This window comes from Mesoplodon mirus, assembly GCF_964341445.2.
Source record: "Mesoplodon mirus genome assembly, chromosome: 3".
Lineage (NCBI taxonomy): Eukaryota > Metazoa > Chordata > Mammalia > Artiodactyla > Ziphiidae > Mesoplodon > Mesoplodon mirus.
Genome location: NC_138978.1, coordinates 90,241,866 through 90,262,109, shown reverse-complemented (window position 1 = coordinate 90,262,109; position 20,244 = coordinate 90,241,866). Strand labels below are relative to the sequence as shown.

Sequence of the window (20,244 nt, the reverse complement as noted above, 5' to 3'; positions counted from 1 at the left end):
AACTATGCGCCCTCTCTAAGCCTCGGTTTCCTCATCTATAAATTGGAGATAACTATCTCAGGGGGCTGCAGTTAAAACTCAAAATTGATCCAATGCAGGGAAAGTGCTGAGCACACAACTAGCCATACAGTGAGTGCCAGGAGGCCATGGCTATTGTTGTCGCTATCAGCTGATGACCTCCGGTGGTGCTCTATGCTCACGCCTGACAAATCCAACCTCTTCTGTGCAAGCTCTCCTAATCATCAAGTCAAAGTACCTCCCCAGGGGGCTTCCCTGGTGGCACAGTGGTTGAGAATCTGCCTGCTAATGCAGGGGACACGGGTTCAAGCCCTGGTCTAGGAAGATCCCACATGCCGCGGAGCAACAAGGCCTGTGAGCCACAACTGCTGAGCCTGCGCGTCTGGACCCTGTGCTCCGCAGCAAGAGAGGCCGCGATAGTGAGAGGCCCGCGCACCGCGATGAAGAGTGGCCCCCGCTTGCCACAACTAGAGAAAGCCCTGGCACAGAAACGAAGACCCAACACAGCAAAGATAAATAAATTAATTAATAAACTCCCACCCCAACATCTTCTTTAAAAAAAAAAAAAAAAAAAAGTACCTCCCCATACCAAGACTCCCCTTTTCTGAACTTCGCAGTCCTCATTCCAGCACATATTGTTCTTTAAACATCTCATGCAAGTGCCTCATGGTCTTCCTCATTCCCCACACTAGCTTGTCAGCTCCTTGAAGGTCTGGCCTGCTTTATATTGACTCTGTTTCACCACAGTCCCCTCCCCCATTAACCTGGTTCAAATGGCTTGAATACAGCATAAACAAATAGATATTGGATAAATAAATGTGTGAGGTGTACACACATAATATTTTCAGCTATCTACACATTTGGTACTTATGATGTAGAGAGACAAATAACGAAAAATGATGAGATGTGGGATTTCATCCCCCACCCCGCAAGTGAATTACCGTGTAGCCTTAGGCTGGGTGTTGACAAATGTGGCAACTGCCACCAGCCTCCCTCCCAGGACTGGTGAAGATGGATTAGGCTTTTAAGGAGCAATGCTGAAACACAGCCGGCTACTTGATCTTAAGTAAAGAAGAGCATCTGGGTTCTGTTGGTAACAAATGGATCTCATTCTCTTCTAGCATTTCCCATCTCCTTCTGCACAAAACTAGCAAAATAAAAAATAAGCCTCAACTCTTATAAATCTGATTTCCAGAGAAAATCTTTTCCTAGCAACTCATTCCCGTGCCAGGAAATTTTTCAAAAGGCTAATCTAAATTCCTTGTCTCACTTTGAGCTCACTTTCCTTTGTCTACTGCCAAATGAGATCAACAATAGCTTTGACTACCATTATACAACAATTATCTTTATTCTTACAAATCTTTATTTCACTCTGCTTTCCAGTAGTTGATTTAGACTAGAGGTGACCTTTCCCTCCCCACCAATATTCACGCCACTTCTTTCTTTCTTCTCCATTCTTCCTTCTCTTCTTTCTCAATCTCCTAACCCTTAGGCCTCCCAGTGGTGCCCACATCAGCTGGCAGTGCCTAGTCCTGTAGGAGTCACCCCACGTTAAAGCTGCTCCAACAGCTGGTTTAGGGCCAGGCCTAGTGCCCGGGCACCATGAACAGAATCCAGAAGACCTATCCCTGTTTGCAACACTGATCCACTATGAGCTGGATCCTCGAGGCTAGCTGAGCCTTTCTGTGATTCAGGGACAATCATTCCAACTGTAAAACTGTTATAAGGATTCCTCCCCTTTATAATGGTAATTATAGTGTGATTAATACTAACACTACTCAGGATCTTGGAAATGTTTTTAACTCCCCAAAGAAAAGGTACTGGGCTAATATAAGGTGCTGAAACTTCAGAATGCAGCAAATACATCCCTTAGGATAATAGGGCAGAGAAAACAAACATGAACATGGTATGAGAAAGTGGCTTTCAAACATGTTCAAGCAGAGCCTGTCTTCAAATGAAACCTTCAGTGGAATCCCACTCCTAAACCAGATAGAAGTGGAGCTGCTCTGGTTGCAAGGCAGGGGTGGGTGCTGGTGGTGGTGTTGGTGATGGTGTTGATGGTGGTATTGCTGGTGGTGGTGGTGTTGCTAGTGGTGGTTCTGGTGATGGTGTTGCTGGTGGTGGTGGTGGTGCTGGTGATGGTGCTGGTGATGGTGTTGCTGCTGGTGGTGCTGGTGCGGGTGGTGGTGCTGGTGGTGGTGGTAGTGGTAGTGGTGGTGGTGATGGTGGTGGTGTTGGTGTTGGTGGTGCTGGTGCTGGTGTTGCTGATGGTGGTGCTGGTGGTGATGGTAGTGCTGGTGCTGGTGCTGGTGGTCATGCTGGTGATGGTGCTGGTGTGGCTGGTGGTGGTGGTGGTGCTGGTGCTGGTGTGGCTGGTGGTGGTGCTGGTGGTGCTGGTGCTGGTGTTGCTGGTGGTGGTGGTGGTGCTGGTGGTGGTGGTGGTGGTGGTGCTGGTGCTGGTGTTGCTGGTGGTGGTGGTGGTTCTGGTGGTGCTGGTGGTGGTGGTGCTGGTGGTGGTGCTGGTAGATGGCGCTGGTGCTGGTGTTGCTGGTGGTGGTGGTGGTGGTGGTGCTGGTGCTGGTGGTCATGCTGGTGATGGTGCTGGTGTGGCTGGTGGTGGTGGTGGTGCTGGTGGTGGTGCTGGTGGTGGTGGTGCTGGTGCTGGTGTTGCTGGTGGTGGTGCTCGTGGTGGTGCTGGTGGTGGTGGTCATGCTGGTGATGGTGCTGGTGTTGGTGTTGGTGGTGGTGCTGGTGGTGGTGGTGCTGGTGGTGGTGGTGGTGCTGGTGATGGTTTTGCTGGTGGTGGTGCTGGTGGTGGTGCTGGTGGTGATGGTAGTGCTGGTGGTCATGCTGGTGATGGTGCTGGTGTGGCTGGTGGTGGTGGTGGTGCTGGTGGTGGTGCTGGTGGTGGTGGTGCTGGTGCTGGTGTTGCTGGTGGTGGTGCTCGTGGTGGTGCTGGTGGTGGTGGTCATGCTGGTGATGGTGCTGGTTTTGCTGCTGGTGGAGGTGGTGCTGGTGGAGGTGGTGCTGGTGGTGGTGGTGGTGCTGGTGGTGGTGGTGCTGGTGGAGGTGGTGCTGGTGGAGGTGGTGCTGGTGGTGGTGGTGCTGGTGGAGGTGGTGCTGGTGGAGGTGGTGGTGCTGGTGGTGGTGGTGCTGGTGGCGGTGGTGCTGGTGGTGGTGGTGCTGGTGGTGGTGGTGGTGCTGGTGGAGGTGGTGCTGGTGGAGGTGGTGCTGGTGGCGGTGGTGCTGGTGGTGGTGGTGCTGGTGGCGGTGGTGGTGCTGGTGGAGGTGGTGCTGGTGGCGGTGGTGCTGGTGGCGGTGGTGGTGCTGGTGGAGGTGGTGCTGGTGGAGGTGGTGCTGGTGGAGGTGGTGCTGGTGGTGGTGGTGGTGCTGGTGGAGGTGGTGCTGGTGGAGGTGGTGCTGGTGGAGGTGGTGCTGGTGGAGGTGGTGCTGGTGGTGGTGGTGCTGGTGGAGGTGGTGCTGGTGGTGGTGGTGCTGGTGGTGGTGGTGCTGGTGGAGGTGGTGGTGCTGGTGGCGGTGGTGCTGGTGGTGGCGGTGGTGCTGGTGGTGGTGGTGCTGGTGGAGGTGGTGCTGGTGGTGGTGGTGCTGGTGGTGGTGGTGCTGGTGGAGGTGGTGCTGGTGGTGGTGGTGCTGGTGGTGGTGGTGCTGGTGGAGGTGGTGCTGGTGGTGGTGGTGCTGGTGGAGGTGGTGCTGGTGGAGGTGGTGCTGGTGGTGGTGGTGCTGGTGGTGGTGGTGCTGGTGGAGGTGGTGCTGGTGGAGGTGGTGCTGGTGGTGGTGGTGGTGCTGGTGGTGGTGGTGCTGGTGGAGGTGGTGCTGGTGGAGGTGGTGCTGGTGGTGGTGGTGCTGGTGGAGGTGGTGGTGCTGGTGGAGGTGGTGGTGCTGGTGGAGGTGGTGCTGGTGGAGGTGGTGCTGGTGGTGGTGGTGCTGGTAGTGTTGGTGGTGTTGGTGGTGCTGGTGGTGCTATGGGCCCAGAACCCACCTTTCCTCCTCCTCACTCATTTCTTTCCCCTCCGGAGTGGTGGTCCCTGCAGTACCCACAGGGAGCCCCTAGGCTTCCATGGGGCAGTGAACGAGGTACATGGAAAGTACCTGAATTTACATAATACAATGAGGGCACTGCAACTCAACCTTCAGTTCTTAAAGGGCCATGTGGCCAACATATTAGTATATCAATGGTCCCACTGCTTTTGTCTTTCTCGTCTGTCTATATGTTTCTTAGCTTGATTTTCATGTACATATATTTTATCACAGTACTTTTTTGTAATGCATCTCAAAATCTTTGTGGAATAAGTTGGTATCTGGATATGTGCACAGAGTTCTAGGAGAGAGAGGCTGGCGTATTACACTGTGACAAGACACTCATAGAGTTTGGCCTGACTTTGCTACAGGACCCACCATTCTGAAGGTGCTGTGGTATTTTACTGTGTTTTATACATGCTGGCTTGAAGTGATTCAAGTGAAAACTAAGTACACTCTAAAATGTATTCCAAGATTCTTAAGAGGAGCCTCAAATATAGGGTTTTACTACAAGACGACTACAATCTCCCCAGAACAATGAAAGATATTCTTAATGCCACTTACAAGACATTAAACATAGATGGCCTAATTAGTCCCTTTACTTCTACTGGTATATTTATTAGGAAGAGGGGCAATAATAAGAAGTACTTTTCTAAGTGAGACAAAGTATAAAACAGCCTGCTGACTTATAAAAATAATGCTTTGTGTAAATTTTACTAAGGGTTATTAAAATTTCCTAAATTATCTACAGAAAAATAAAACACATATTTAAATTTCCATCAGTTTGGAAGACTCAGGAGAAAAAAAATCTGAAATTCAAACAATCACAGTATGCAATTTTTCTGATTTTCAAAGGAGTATTTATAGCTTGAAAGGGAAAGGCTGGCAAAATATATAAAAATTAGGGAGGCAATTCTTTTCCTATTTCAGGAAAATTATAGTTCTTGGAGAAGACATTGAAAATTAGCTCTCAGTTGATACACATGCCTTGTGTTAGAGTTTCTAAAGCCCCTTCCTCTTTTTATTTCTGAAAAGAGAAATTTCTTTCAGAATTTGAAGAATGGCATTAATGACCTAAAGTTCTAAGGTAAAGGTCTGCAAACTACAGCTGAGAAACCAGATCCATCAGACACAGAGTGCTTCCCTCTGGCCAGAGCTAAGAATAATTTTCACATTTTAAAAATAGCTGGAAAACTTCAAAAGAAGAAGAATATTTCTTGACACATGAAAAATACAAAACTCAGATTTCAGTGCCCATAGGTAAAGCTTTACTGGAACACAGTCGGGCCCATCCAGTTACATCTTGCCTATGGCTGTCTCTTGCTGCCGTGGCAGAGCTGAGAAGTCATGACCCAAACTGAATGACCCAAAAGCTGAAAACTTTTACACAATCTGGCCTTTACAGAAAAATTGGCCGATCCCTGACCTAAGAGTTGATGCCCACTGGCAGGCCCCTCCGTGTGTCCCTGGGGCATGTGGCAGGAGACATACCTGGTTGAAATGGCACAGGCATTTGTCAAGACACCGCAAGCAGCAGTAGCAGCATCGGGACACACAACTCGACCAGGCACCGTGCTGCTGGGGTCAGGTTAAGAATGAAAGGATCAGTGTCAGAAACAACACAGGAAAGAGGTAAGCAGGCAGTTTCTGTGAACATACCGTGTTCCTACTTGGAGACCCACGTACCTGGGGAAGCACTGCAGCAGTTCTCACTCGGTAGAGAAGTTCTTCTATTCTGTATATGCTACTCCTACTACTAATTATTATCATTACTACTACAGATAAGCAAGATTTCTCTCCTGTGGGCTTACCTGTTAGGACTGCTGTTGACTTCAGCAGAAAGGGAAATGGGTTAGTCCGTATTTACTAGCAAAGGTGAACTAGACCTCCTGATTCTAGTAAAAAAAAAAAAAAGAATCTCTCTTCCCTCTTCACCTTCCCCTAAGAGCCTTCAATTATAAACTCTGCTTTTTCAAACCAAAGTCTGTGTTCATGAAAAATTTGTATCCCTGAGACAATAAAACTAATGCACTGGAGATACTAGTTACATGTCCACATAAAAAAAGAGTCAGGTTTAATTTTTTTGGAAATACATCCTATAGTGAGACTTTCAGGGCTAAATTTTTAGGGATAAATTAGTCCTTCGAAATATAACTTGAACTTGTGTATAACTCAGGAATGAATAATTTAACGAAACTTGTTAGGGGAAGGGGTGATTGAATGTGCCCAGACCCAGGGTGGAGGATCCCTGAAAACAATCCTGAAATAGTTCTCTTTGAGGACCCCAGAAATAACTCAGCCTTACATGGACATTTTCTTGTCCCAATTTTAATTCAATTGGATGAAATTTGACCTGGATACTTTTCAGCCTGGCCATGGTTGTAAATAAGCCACTTAATGTAAGAAGGGTCTCACAGTGGCCGTGTGAAATGTTTAACTTGTAGGTACAGTATGGGGCTGTAAGGCTGTTGAGGAAGACCATTTTTTTTTAACCTAAAAAGGACACATTTCTCCAACAGTGACACCACTAAAAGGGAGTTTGGTCCCTTAGTCCTTATGGGATCTGGCGAGTGATAAATAACCTTTTAGATCTCTGCAGAGAGGATGACCAGTAACTTCTCTTTCAGATTTATGGAGGCTGTTTCCCCAAAGAATTTAAGGTGTCTAGCTCTAGGGGAGATAGTTAGTCCCCTACTGCTCATTAATTTGTGAGTATCTATTACTAATGCATACATATACCTATAATACCTAAATATGAATATATTTAACATATATAAACTATATGAATATATTTAAAATAAAAAAGCTGCTCTGTTCTCCAAGAAATCCTTCTTCCAAGTTTCCTAAGATTGAAGGATCAATTTCAAAATGCAAGAGCCGGAGTAGCTTGATTTGTCCTGGATGTGCAAATGCTTCTTCAAGTCACAGACATGTAGCTAAGCAGTACTTCAACAGAAATACAAGAAAATACTCTCTGATCAGGGGCAACGGCTTAGCATGCATTTCAAGATGAGGAAGCTAGATAATCAATTGTTCCTAATTAATATACTAATCTTAAATCTTGATTACAGACTTAAATATCAACAATTCAGATTTCTGCTTAAAAGAGCAAACAAAAACAATTCTAAAGTATAATTATGAACCCACATGTAAAACTTCCCCAATTAACTAACAGCACATACATATACCCAAAAGGTTGGACTCATGTACATCTGAGAAACTCTGACCAAGTCACCAACGCTGAAGTGGGGATGGGGTCGAGATTAACATTGTGTGAGAACAGAAAAGCAGGGGAAAATCCAACCTTCCCTTGTTTGGCAGGCCAGAAATACCATGAGAACAGCTGTATTCCTGGTGTTTTGGTTTCCACTGCCATTCATAACCAAATGTGCATGGAAATAAAAACCAGGGAGGAGAAAAAACCCCAGGCACAAAAGCCCCACAGTTTTCTGTCTTTTGAGCTGAGATTGAGGTCAGCTTGCCCATTTCTAACTATCAAGCACGTGCGTGCATGCGCGCACACACACACACACACATACACCAGCAACTTCCCAGGTCACCCTCCAGGAAACACAAAAGGTGGGGAATATTTTAGCTTTAAAACAGAAACAAACAAACATTATTCTTATCTTATAGTGTATTTTTCTTTCTTTAAAAAATAAAGCATGATAAATGTCCGTAAAAACTTGCTTAAATTGCATCTTAAGAATGCCTCCCATTTGTTCAGCATTTAAATAAGAAGGAAAACCAGCAAACTCAGAGCTATGCCCTCTCCACCCCACCTCTGCCACCACATTGGAGAAAATCCAACAAACAAAGCTATGAACAAAACAGGGACGGGAAAAAAAGATTGCTGGGGGTGGGGGGATGGGACCTGAAGAACACTGGAGCTTTCTGAACGGCCACTGGCACAGGTCACATTCCTGTCCCGGGACCCAGTGTAGTTTTCCAGCGATTCACTTTTCTGTAACCCAAACACGGAGCGCACCCTGTTTTAGGGTGCTGCCTTACCTTCTCTTTCAGAGTGTTATAGATGTACATGAGAACGGCTCTTGGAATCCTCACCACAGTGATTAAAAATGACCCTTTGACAACTGTTCCCTGATGGTAGCAGAAAAGAATGGACAGAGATGAAAGGATCGGGCGATCAGGAGGGTCATTTTTATTTCTGGGAACAGGAGAAAAAAAGACAGCATTTAAAAAACACTATTTAGAAAGAAACGAGAAACTTCTCTCTGGTTCAAATCATCTGTGGTACTAACAATTTAGAAAGCAGGGACGCCATCTACATTTGGCAAAATTTTTACACTCCTTGGTAGCTAAGGGTAAATGATTTCTTGGACGAAGTTAATTCCTTTTGGTGGCACTCAATGTTACAAACAAGGAACAGAAAATTAAAAAATAAATACTGATGAGTTAAACAAGTTTTCCTCTTTACCACGCCTACCACCTCCACCAATCCATTAAATTGCGTATTGATCCCATTTTCATTTTCAGAAGTTTAATTATATAATAATCCCCAAGGTTTAAATTACACACGTGCATCTGTAAATATTGCCAGTATTAGCTCGGTGATTAAAATCACCACCAGATCACATGACCAGGATTGGCAGCCAGAGAGGAACCAGCTTACAGCGAAGGGAGGAAACGTTCTGGCTTTCACACAGCTCCAAGCTCCTGAAATCCAGCTGATTTCTACTCTGCTCTGTAAAGGTCACTTCACTGTGAATCATTTACGGGACTTGTCATGACACAGCTCTCAAGAATGCAAAAGTCAGTTTCACAGGCAGGAAAAAGTGAAAAAGAACAGAATGGGCATATCCCCTACCCAAAGCTGAAAGATAAAACAAAGGCGGGAGGGCTGATGCAACTCCTCCCCCGACACTCTGATGCCAGTTCTAGAAAATGAGGCCCTTTCCGAAAAGCTACTTCACTGATTCCAAGTGAAGCTTGCTTTCTTCATAATGGATCATTCTACAACTTGCTCTGGTTGCTAATAAGTCACTATGAATTAAGGTTTTGACAAGAATCTAGGTTTTGAGGGAAGAAAAGGAAATTGGCCAGAAATGTTTCAAGAGTTGGCAACAGCCGTATTTTGCTGTTACTTAAATCATCCAGGAAGGAATAGAGAATATGAAAGTAATATTGGGAGCAGAATAACTGTAATCCAGTTGTGCCACAAAAAGGGCGATGTGTGTTTCAACTCAATATTGTTGAAAATAGGAAATACCAGGGAAGCTATTGCTGATATGAATTCATTTAGATCTGATAAACTAGAAAAGTAGCACAGCCAGGAAAATCTGACACATTTTTTTTCCTTTTCCTCATTCTTTTTTTTTTAAAGGAAGAATGTTTACTTTCCCATTTAGGAGATTTATGTGCCTTAGAACATATTATGGTGCTCAAGAGGGGATGCAGGGAGAAGAAGGCAGCACCTGCTTTCCATCTGGTAAGGAAACAAAGGATTCACAGGCCATTGTGAACAGGGCCTTGGGGGCTGGTCCTCCAGGTACTGAAGTTTGGGGTTAGGCATCCGCTTTCTGAGGCTTTGCTGGGATGGGATTAACCATTTCAGGCAGAGGAGTGTCTGCACTGTCTGGACTGCCCTCATCCATGTTGCATCCCAGTGATGGCTCCAGCCACTCCAGGGCTTGGCTGGAAGAAGATGTAGACAATCCAGAAGCTGAGTTACCACGTGAGAGAGAAAACCTGAAAAGAAGGCCAGCTTGTGGAGCCAGGAGTCACTCAATACCTGCCCTGAGAACTACATGCCACCCAACAGGGAAAGGTCAATCAGTGGAGGGTCTTGAAGCCCCCACTTTCTCTCCCTAGACCTTTTTTCCATGTTCAAAGGTAACATCATCTTATCATCCCTCCTCCACTATGCATATGGCTGGGGCCTTCATCTCTGTTACCTTCACAACCAGCAAAAACTGCCTTCAGGAAGAGGCTCTGATTACACCTGGTGAAGCTTAAACTGAGACTTCACCATATTTTGAGAATTGGTGTTCGGGACTGCAGAGCAGCGAGGGGTGTATTGGGCAGCTCAGTGATGGGCTTGTGAGGATGCCAGGGCCTCCCGTCAGGCCTATGCCTCTGTCTCTAGGGAGTACTGCGTGCTGAGCATCTTCCACCGGGTTCTGTGGGTGGTGGTAGTAGGAAGACCCCGGGCAGTGTGAGAGAGCAGGAGACTCGAGGATGTGCCCCACATGCCTAGCTCCCCTACTTTTAAACTTGTGGCTGCTGAGTGCTAAAGGTGCCTGGCCCTGTGCAGTGGAGCCAGGGCCCCAGGACACTGCATCAGCTCAAGTCACTGGGCAAAGCATTTAATGGTTCCATTCATCCAAGTCTGTAGCACCTCTGGGTCCTGGTACGTAAGTGCTGTTTTGCAACTACTATTTGCTCGGACAGTAGAGCGTAAGTCGAATCCAGCAACTTCAGGGTCCTAGAGGCACGTTTTAGCTCCGGTTAGATCCAGCCTAGAGCTCATTGAGAACTCTTCAACAGTATGGAAAATTCATTTTGTGCTACGGCTCCTGGACAAGGACTGGGCTGCACAGGATGGATGGATGGCCTCCAATGTCAATCTGGTCCTGAGCAAAGGAGCATGGTGTGTCCCTGCAGAGACCTTGTCCTTTCCTGATATTTCTTTCAGCAAAACTACTGCAAGATGGGATTTTTGTGATGACTGTGGGGAAGCTGTGAGATTCATCTTTCCAGTCTCAAAGAAAATGGAAGCTCTTCGCTATGAAGAACAGGTCCTTGGCAGCTCTTCTCAGGGTTAGGAAACTCATCTGTCTCCTACCTAAATTCCTTAGGCTCCTCTGTGATTCCACTTCCTCACTTCCTCCTCAGCAAATCCAGAGCAGCTGGAAACCATCATTTGCATAGTTGCAAACGATGAAGTCATGCCTCATGCGTCCCTTCTCCAAACTGAGTGGAGCTGGTTCCTTCCTATCACATCTCAGCCACATCTTTACGGCTCTCAGTTGACCCCTCTTCAAGCAAATGGTTGTAAAAGGGAAATTACACAGGTTGCCCATGTCCTGGTACTTGATGGTCTTTGTATGAACTCTTCAGCCCTCTTACTGCTTAAATGAATGACAGAGATGAATGCACTCTGGCTATATTTAATTCTCACCCTGTGTGCAGGCTAGAACATGAGATTAAAGAATTGTGAGCCCTGAGATAAGGAAAAACCTTGAGGTTTCAAAATTAGCACACAGTCAAAAAGAATGCAGAACTCTTTAATAAATGAAATAGTAGTGCTAAAAATAAATCAGCATGCATTTTACTTTGAATTAGTTTGTTTATTTTTATCAAATATATGAAGTATCTTAAAAAGTCAAATAGTACTGCTAGGCATAACAGGAAAAACAACAGTTTTCTTTCCCCACCACTAATTTTCTCTCCCTGGAGGTAATATTTTAGCTGTTTCTTCTGGAAATCACCCTCACACTTCTAAATTACTTTACTTGTTCTTACTGCTATTTCTTGATTTTTTTTTCAGCCTCAGAGACTGTCAACCAACTTCCTACCATGGAAGATGCAGGTTTCTTTCTCCTACACAGCCTAAACTCCCCAACACACTCATTTTCCCACTCCTCTTCTTCTCAACATAATTACACTGAAGTTTTTAATGTTTTTTTCCCAGCTTTATTGAGATATAATTGACACATAACATTATGTAAGTCCAAGGTACACAATGTGTTGATTTGATCCACTTATATATTGAAAAATGATTACCACCATAGCGTTAGCTAACACCTCCCTCACCTCATATATTTAACCATTTCTTTTTTGTGGTGTGAACATTTAAGATCTACTCTTTTAGCAACTTTCAAGTATATAATACAGTCTTATTAAGCATAATCACCATGCTGTACATTAGATCTCCAGAACTTATTCATCTTCTATCTAGAAGTTTGTACCCTTTAACCAGTTATCTCCCCTTTCCCCTACCCCCAGCCCCTGGTAACCACCATTCTACTCTGTTTCTGTGAGTTCAGCTTTTTTAGATTCCACATATAAGTGATATCATCCAGTAACTGTTTTTCTGTGAATTATATCACTTAGCATAATGCCCTCAAGGTCCATCCATGTTGCTGCAAATGGCAGAATTTCCTTCTTTCTCATGGCTAAAGAATATTCCATTATATATATCACATCTTCTTTATCCATTCACCTTTTGATGGACACTTAGGTTGTTCCCATACCTTGGCTACTGTGAATAGTGCTGCAGTGAACATGGGAGTGAAGATATTTCTTCAAGATAATTTTTAAATTTCCTTTGGATATACACAAAAGAAGCGGGATTGCTGGATTGTATAGTAGTTCTGATTTTAATTTCTCGAGGAACCTCCATACTGTTATACTGTTTCCATAACTGCTGTACCAATTTACATGCCCACCAACAGTGCACAAGGGCTCCCTCTTTTCTACATCCTTGCCAGCAGTTGTCTCTTGTCTTTTTGATGACAGACATTCTGACAGGTATAAGGTGATATCTCATTGTGGTGATTTGCATTCCCTGATGATTAGTGATGTTGAGCACATTTTCATGTGCCTGTTGGTTATTTGTATATCTTCTTTGGAAAAGAAGTTCAGTTCCTCTGCCCATTTTTTAACTGGATTTTTTTTTTTTTTTTACTATTGAGTTGTGTGAGTTGGTTTTTAACAGCTTATCAGACATACAATTTGCAAATATTTTCTCCCATTCCATAGGTGGCCCTTTCATTTTGTTGACTGGTTCTTTCACTGTGTAGAGATTTTTAGTTTGATGTAGTCTCACTAATTTTTGCTGTTGTCGCTTGTGCTTTTGGTGTCATATTCAAAAACTCATTTCTAAGACTGATGTCAAGAAGCTTTTCCCTTATGTTTTCTTCTAGGAGTTTTATGGTTTTAGTTCTTATGTTTTAAGTCTTTAAACCATTTTGAATTAACTTCTGTGAACAGTGTAATACAGAGGTTTAATTTTATTCTTCTTCATGGGGTTATCCAGTTTTTCCAGAACCATTTATTGAAGATATTATCCTTTCCCCTTTCTGGGATCTCAGTTCTCTTCTTTTGATCTATGGGTCTATTTTTATGCCAGTACCATACTGTTCATATAGTACCATACAATACTATAGCTTTGTTGTATAGTTTGAAATCAGGAAGTATGATGCCTCCAGGTGTGTTCTTCTTTCTCAGGATGGTTTTGGCTATTTGGAATCTTTTGTGATTCCATACAAATTTTAGGATTCCTTTTCTATTTCTATGGAAAATATAATTGAAATTTTGATAGGGAATGTATTAAATCTATAGATGGCTTTGGGTAATATGGATATTTTAACAATATTAATTCTTCTGATCCATGAACACAGGATATATTTCCATTTGTTTGTGTCTTTCTTTCATCAGAGTCTTGTACTTTTCAGTAAACAGATCTTTCACCTCCTTAGTTAAGTTTATTCCTAAATATTTTATTGTTTTTGATGCTATTGTGAATAGGATTGTTTTATTTCTTTTTCAGATATTTTGTTGTTAGAGTATAGAAATGCACCCATTTTCTGTAGGCTGATTTTGTATCCTGAAACTTTACTGAATTCATTGATTTAGTCTAACAGTTTTCTGATGAAGTCTTTAGGATTTTCTATATATAAGATCATATCATCTGCAAACAAAGGCAATTTTACTTCTTTTCTGATTTAGATGCATTTTTCCCCCCTTTTTCTTGCCTGATTGCTCTGGCTAGGTCTTCCTGTACTATGTTGAATAGAAATGGTAAGAGTGGGCACTCTTGTCTTGTTTCTGATCTTAGAGAAAAAACTTTCAATCTTTCACCACTATGTTTTAGTTAATGTTTAGGGTTTACATTATCAGTACATAAATAAAATAAAATCAGTATATAAAAAAATACAACTGATCCAAACAGTGTATTCTGATTATATTTCCTTTTCTGTACAACTTTTGGTTTTTCCTTAAGTTAATAATGTTTCACATTTTTTATTTGCTTGGTTTTCCATGGACTTCACCAAATGCTTCACCAAAGTATACATTTTTTCTCCACATATTCAAACAACACATCTGATATTCTCTCAGTTTGCTTTTTATTTTTTCTTGGAGACATCCCTCCTGGAGCCCACTGTTCTCCAGCTCCTCCTTGGACTGGTTGTGCTCTATACCTGCTGACTAGCTACCCGCCTGGGGATTCCCTTCTTTTCTTCACTGTGTTGGAGCCCATTTCCTGAAACTCATGTTTTCCTCCCTGGCTTACTCATTAGTTTCAGTGGAGAAAGGATGTGGGGGGGAAATCTTTTGGGATGTTGTATGCCTGAACAGGACTTTATCCTCCTTCACCCTTGACTGATAGTATGAGTAGGTCTAGAATTCTAGGTTGGAAATAATCTTAGAATTTTGACAGCCTTGTCCTACTGTCTCCCTGCTTCAGAGTTGCTGTTGAACATCAGATCTCATTCTAGTTATTTTTTAAATTTAATTTTACTTTTTATTGAAGTACAGTTGATTTACAATATTAGTTTCAGGTGTACAACACAGTGATTCAATATTTTTAAAAATTATACTCCATTAAAGTTATTATAAAATATTGGCTGTATTCCCTGTGTTGTACAATATATCTTGTAACTTATTTATCTTATACATAGTAGTGTGTACCTCTTAATTCCCTATCCCTACCTTGACCCTTTCCACTTCCCTCTCCCAAATGGAAACCACTAGTTTGTTCTCTAAATCTGTAGGTCTGTTTCTGTTTTGTTATAGTCATTCATTTGTTTTATTTTTTAGATTCCACATGTAAGTGATAACATATAGTATTTGTCTTTCTCTAATTTATTTCACTAAGTATAATCCCCTCCAGGTCCACCCATGTTGTTTCAAAATAGCAAAATCTCATTCTTTTTTATGGCTAATATTCCATTGTATAAATATACCACATCTTCTTTATCCATTCATCTACTGATGGACACTTAGGTAGCTTCAATATCTTGGCTGTTGTAAATAATGCTGTCTGAACACTGGGGTGCATATATCTTTTGGAATCAGTGTTTTCATTTTCTTTGGATGTATACCCAGCAGTGGAATTGTGGGATCATATGGTAGTTCTATTTTTAGTTTTTTAAAGACCCTCCATACTGTTCTCCATAGTGGAGTGCATCAATTTACATTCCCACCAACAGTGTACTTGGGTTCCCTTATCTCCATGTCCTTGCCAACATTGGATATTTGTGGTCCTTTTGACTACAGCCATTCTGACAGGTATGAGGTGATCTCTCATGGTCTTGATTTGCATTACTCTGATGATTAGCAATGTTGGGCATCTTTTCATGTGCCTGTTGGCTACCTGTATGTCTTCTTTGGAAGAATATCTATTCAGGTCTTCTGCCCATTTTTAAATTGCGTTCTTTATTGTTTTTGATATTGAGTTGTATGACTTCTTTATATATTTTGGATATTAACTCCTTATTGGTCATATCATTTACAAATATCTTTCCCATTCAGTAGGTTGTCTTTTCATTTTGCTGATGGTTTCCTTTGTTGTGCAAAAGCTTTTAAGTTTAATTTGTTTATTTTTGCTTTTGTTTCCTTTGCTTGAGGTGATAGATCCAAAAACTATTACTATGGCTTATGTCAAAGAGTGTTCTGCCTGTTTTCTTCTGGGAGTTTTATGGTTTCCAGTCTTACATTTAGGTCTGTAATCCTTTTTAGTTTATTTTGGTATACAGTATGCAAAAATGTTCTAATTTCATTCTTTTACATGTAGCTGTCCATTTCCTGGCATCACTTATTAAAGAGACTTTCTTTTCCCCATTGTATATTTTTGCCTCCTTTGTCATAAATTAATTGAACATAAGTGCATGAGTTTATTTCTGGGCTCTCTATTCTGTTCTGTTGATCTATGTGTCTGTTTTTATGCCACTGTAGCTTTGTAGTTTTGATTATTGTAGCTTTGTAGTACAGTCTGGAGTCAGGGAGTGTGAAACCTCCACCTTTGTTCTTTTTTTCAAGATTGCTCTGGCTATTCAGGGTCTTCTGTGGTTCCATATAAATTTTAGGATTATTTGTTTTACTTCTGTGAAAAATGTCATGACATTTTTGATCAGGATTGCATTAAATCTGTAGATTGCTTTGGGTAGTATGGACATTTTTACAATATTAATTCTTTCAATCCATGAACACAGGATATCTTTCCATTTATTTGTTTCATTTTCAATTTCCTTCATCAAAGTTTTATAGTTTTCAGTATATAGGTCTTTTACCCATTCTAGTTCCTGATATTTTACCTGTGATCTGTTTTTCTCTGTAAAGCTTCTGGGATCTTCTCTTTACTCATGTCCTCCAGCTCTGGGAAATTTTGATAATTTCTTCCCTTCTTTTTTCTTTGTTCTCTATTTCTGGAACTCATATTAGTCAGATGTTGGGTGTCCTAAATTACCCTCTGATTTTTTATCCTTTTTCTCCCATTTTGCATCTCTTTATCTTTTTGTTCTACCTTCTGAAAGAGTTCTTCAACTTTATATTTTAATCCCTCAATAGAAAAACATCACTTTGCAATCATATTTTTAACTACAAAGAGGTCTTTCTTGTTCTCTCAATATTCTTTTTTTTATTCTTATTTTATGGAAGCAACGTTTCTTGGTTCTTTCTGAGGATACCATAGTTGTCGTTGTTGTAGTTTTCTTCTGCTGCCTGCATTGTCCCTATTTTCCCTAAGTTCTCTCTGTTTGTTTGTTTTCTTCATTTTGATCTTTTTCTTTCACTAGAAGCTCCTTCTAATGTTTAACAATCACTGGTTATCAGTTCACATTTAAGGGTGAGGCACTGAAAAGTGAATTAGAGGTTCTATATGAGGGTGACTGCTGACCGGTGAGTTCCATGACCTGGTTCAGAGTCAGGGAAACAGGCCATTTCATTGGGGGACCCCCACATGGCACCATCTGTAGGTCCTTTCTTTGGGTTAGACAATTTCTCCAAAGAAGAATCCAATAATCTCCTGCCAAGGAAATATCAACCTGGCTGTCAACATCCTGGAGGCTAAGCTGTGGAGTGTGGGTTGGTAGTAGGTAGAATACTCTTCAGTATTTAGACTTTCACTTGCTCCCCCTTGTTTCAGTGCAGAGCCTTGCCCCAGCCTCAGCTGTGCCAGATGCCCCCTGTCCAGACCCTCTCTGATGACTTCTCCAGAGAGCAAAGCTCCCGTCTTGTCTTCTGCCGGTGTGAAGGAGGGGCCCTGGGGCCCAACTGCTCCTTAGGAAGACTTTTAACTAATCTTTGGAAGCACATTTTACACTTGAATTCCTGAGCCTCTCTAGGTTTTTGTGGCTCAAACCAGCCTCCTTTCCCACCGAATGCACAGAGATAGGGAGATATTCACTTCACTGGAAGTTAAATAAAAAGCTCTCATTGAAAATGTTTTGATTTTGTGGATACTAAAATAGCACAAAATCACTGCTGTCAGAGAGATATGACCTGCTGGCCAATTTCATTAGAATCATCTCTGCTCCTCTACTCAGGAGTAAGCAGCACACACCACCCCCTCCAATGGCTCAAAGGTTCTCAATGCCAAGGGCTACAGCCCTTTGTGCATTCTACGGGCTCTCTAATGATGGAGGCTCCCAACAGCACCTCTGTAATAAAACCCACAGTACTCCTTATCATCAGGAGATAATTGCTCAATGGCATGAATCATCCCTGGTTGACTTTCTTACCCCCAGGAACCCTCATGTTTTTCTGCTCATTTAGGCTGAGAGATTAGAGGAGGATCAGCCCCATAGGAGTAAACTTCCTGTTCTGAGTCCAACCCTGTCATTCTACTGGCCGTGTTCTTCTTGCCTGTGTCTTTATCTTTGCCTCATGGAGAGCAGCATACACAAAAGAGGTAAAGGGTTGAGGGGTGTGTGTGTGTGTGTGTGTGTGTGTGTGTGTCCTCAATTATTTTGATGAGGTAAAGGAGGATAAACACTTAAATAAGTATCATAGCAAACAGAGAAGCAAGTAATTAATTCACTAGCACTTAACTATATGAACATGAATTATATTTTATAGTCATGTACAATTCCCTTAGGATTTAAAACTGTTTTTCAAGAAAACATTCTCCTCATTTTGCATAGGATGAAATGAAGTTCGCAGAATTTACTGAAGTGTGCTCCAAATAGATCAGTAATGTTTTTAAAGTTTGAAGTCAGTAAGAATGGATAGTTACAGGAGAAGTCAACCCTTTCTTTTGGATATCTTTCAATTCTAAGCGGTACAAATACTTCCCTGTTGAGCTTCCTTCTGGATTTGCTAGCTTAAAGTAAGAGGTTGGAAATGTGACAGATTTAAGATATAACATTTCTTTTTACTACCAAATGAACATCCTTCCTAATTTTTAACTTGGTCTTTTACTCTTGCCAATCCCTTTTGAGAGGTCACGTCAAAATTCCAAAATATCTTTTGAGATACACAACATGAAGCACATAGACAAATCAATAGGAATAACATGCTAGACCTACCTGTTGAAATAACATGTAACCACTGCCCCAGCAATAGTCATTTGCTGGCATGCAAGGATGAATTCACTAGTCCAGATGAGGGCAATTAAATGGTACCACCACATATACCGAATGCCCGAAAGAGGCTTATATTCCACTTGGCCGCCTTCGATGACCTGTGCAGCTCCTAAAGTTTAAAACACAAACATGCTTTATACCTATGTTTTCCTAAGTATGGAAGAAGGTTCAACAGGCCATGCTTCCTCATACCTGGGCTTTGGTATTACACAAAACACAGATGCCAAAGTAAAGTTTGAAATACCCACCATAATATAAGATCTTCATAGCAAAACTAAAAACTGAGAACACACATTTAACTTATGAATAATATTAACAGGGATAATTATGATGACTGATTGGTAGGCAATTTGCAAGACACTTGACCTATACTCTAATACTCACCCCACTTTACAGATATGAAAACTGAGGTTTGGAAGAGTCAAGTGACTTTTGCAAAGTCTCATTGCTCATGACTAGTGGAGGGAGAATATAAACCTGGACACACTGGACTCTAAAACCCATGGTTTTTCTACCACAACACTTAGTGATGCAAACAAAACTTATTTTGATGAAATCACATAAAGCCATTAGGACTCTGTTATAGAACCCCACTTCACCAAAAGTTTAGACTTAATAAAAGAGACAAGGATCTTCATTTTTTCAAAGGGATTCATTTCAAATTTCATTTTAAGAGCAAACTCTTCTAGGACATTTAAAATATCTACTGGGCCTCAGTGTTAAACTTCTAGGTTCAAATCTCAGCTTCACCCCTTTTTGGGTAGCCTGGGGCAAGTTATTTGGCCTCTTGGAGTTTCAGTATCCTAATCTGTAATACCTATATGCTGGTGGTAGTTCAAGAGAGAGTAGAGTGGGACTACCTGGTCAGTGCTGGCCCAAAGAAATATCACTATATAAGTGATAATGATTTTTATTATTATTATTATTAAATTTCAGGAGCACAACACTGTATTAAACCGAGGCCAGGGAGGTAACCCCAGCAATGCTCTGCCATTCACTGGTTATACCCTCCTTTATTTGCTCTCATCTAAAGAAGCCTTTGAATTAGCTCTGCAATTCAATTCAATTCCATTTGGATCTAGTAAAACCAAATCCCAGCTCTGCAACTGCATTTGATCTCTAGATGTCCTCTGCTATGTATATATATATATTTTTAATTTTTTTATTCTTTTGCGGTACGCGGGCCTCTCACTGTTGTGGCCTCTCCCGTTGCGGAGCACAGGCTCCGGACCCGCAGGCTCAGCGGCCATGGCTCACAGGCCCAGCCGCTCCACGGCATGTGGGATCTTCCCAGACCGGGCACGAACCCGTGTCCCCTGCATCGGCAGGCGGACTCTCAACCACTGCGCCACCAGGGAAGCCCTCTGCTATGTATTTTAAATAAACTACTGTAAGAAAGAAGATGGCACTTCAGTCTTTGGCAAAACCTACAACTTGAAGAACATTTAAAGATAGTTTAATATTTCCTTTCACAGCTATAAATTGCTTTTAGGTTCACAATTCATGTGTCTTTAGACATTCACAATACAGTCTGTGCAAAGGAAGTGGGAGAAGATAATCATGCTGTAGAGCAAACTAATTCCACAGACTAAGGCTGGTCTTAGTAACTCACGCTCTGTGTTCTGCTGAACAAGAGTCA

General features: G+C 42.3%; 1 protein-coding gene across 3 annotated transcripts in view; it reads right to left on the bottom strand.

Annotated features, from left to right (window-relative positions):
* SLC44A3 (solute carrier family 44 member 3) overlaps positions 1 to 20,244 on the bottom strand; it is an 84,551-nt gene that overhangs the window by 20,988 nt on the left and 43,319 nt on the right. For 2 of the 3 annotated variants that reach the window (XM_082614623.1, XM_082614625.1), the window contains exons 10-12: positions 18,549 to 18,714; positions 8,068 to 8,224; positions 5,548 to 5,634 (exon numbers count right to left, since the gene is read on the bottom strand). In XM_082614623.1, coding sequence (XP_082470749.1) covers positions 5,548 to 5,634; positions 8,068 to 8,224; positions 18,549 to 18,714 — 410 coding nt within the window. The remainder of the gene's footprint in view (positions 1 to 5,547; positions 5,635 to 8,067; positions 8,225 to 18,548; positions 18,715 to 20,244) is intronic. The other variant, XM_082614624.1, reaches the window with a different exon arrangement.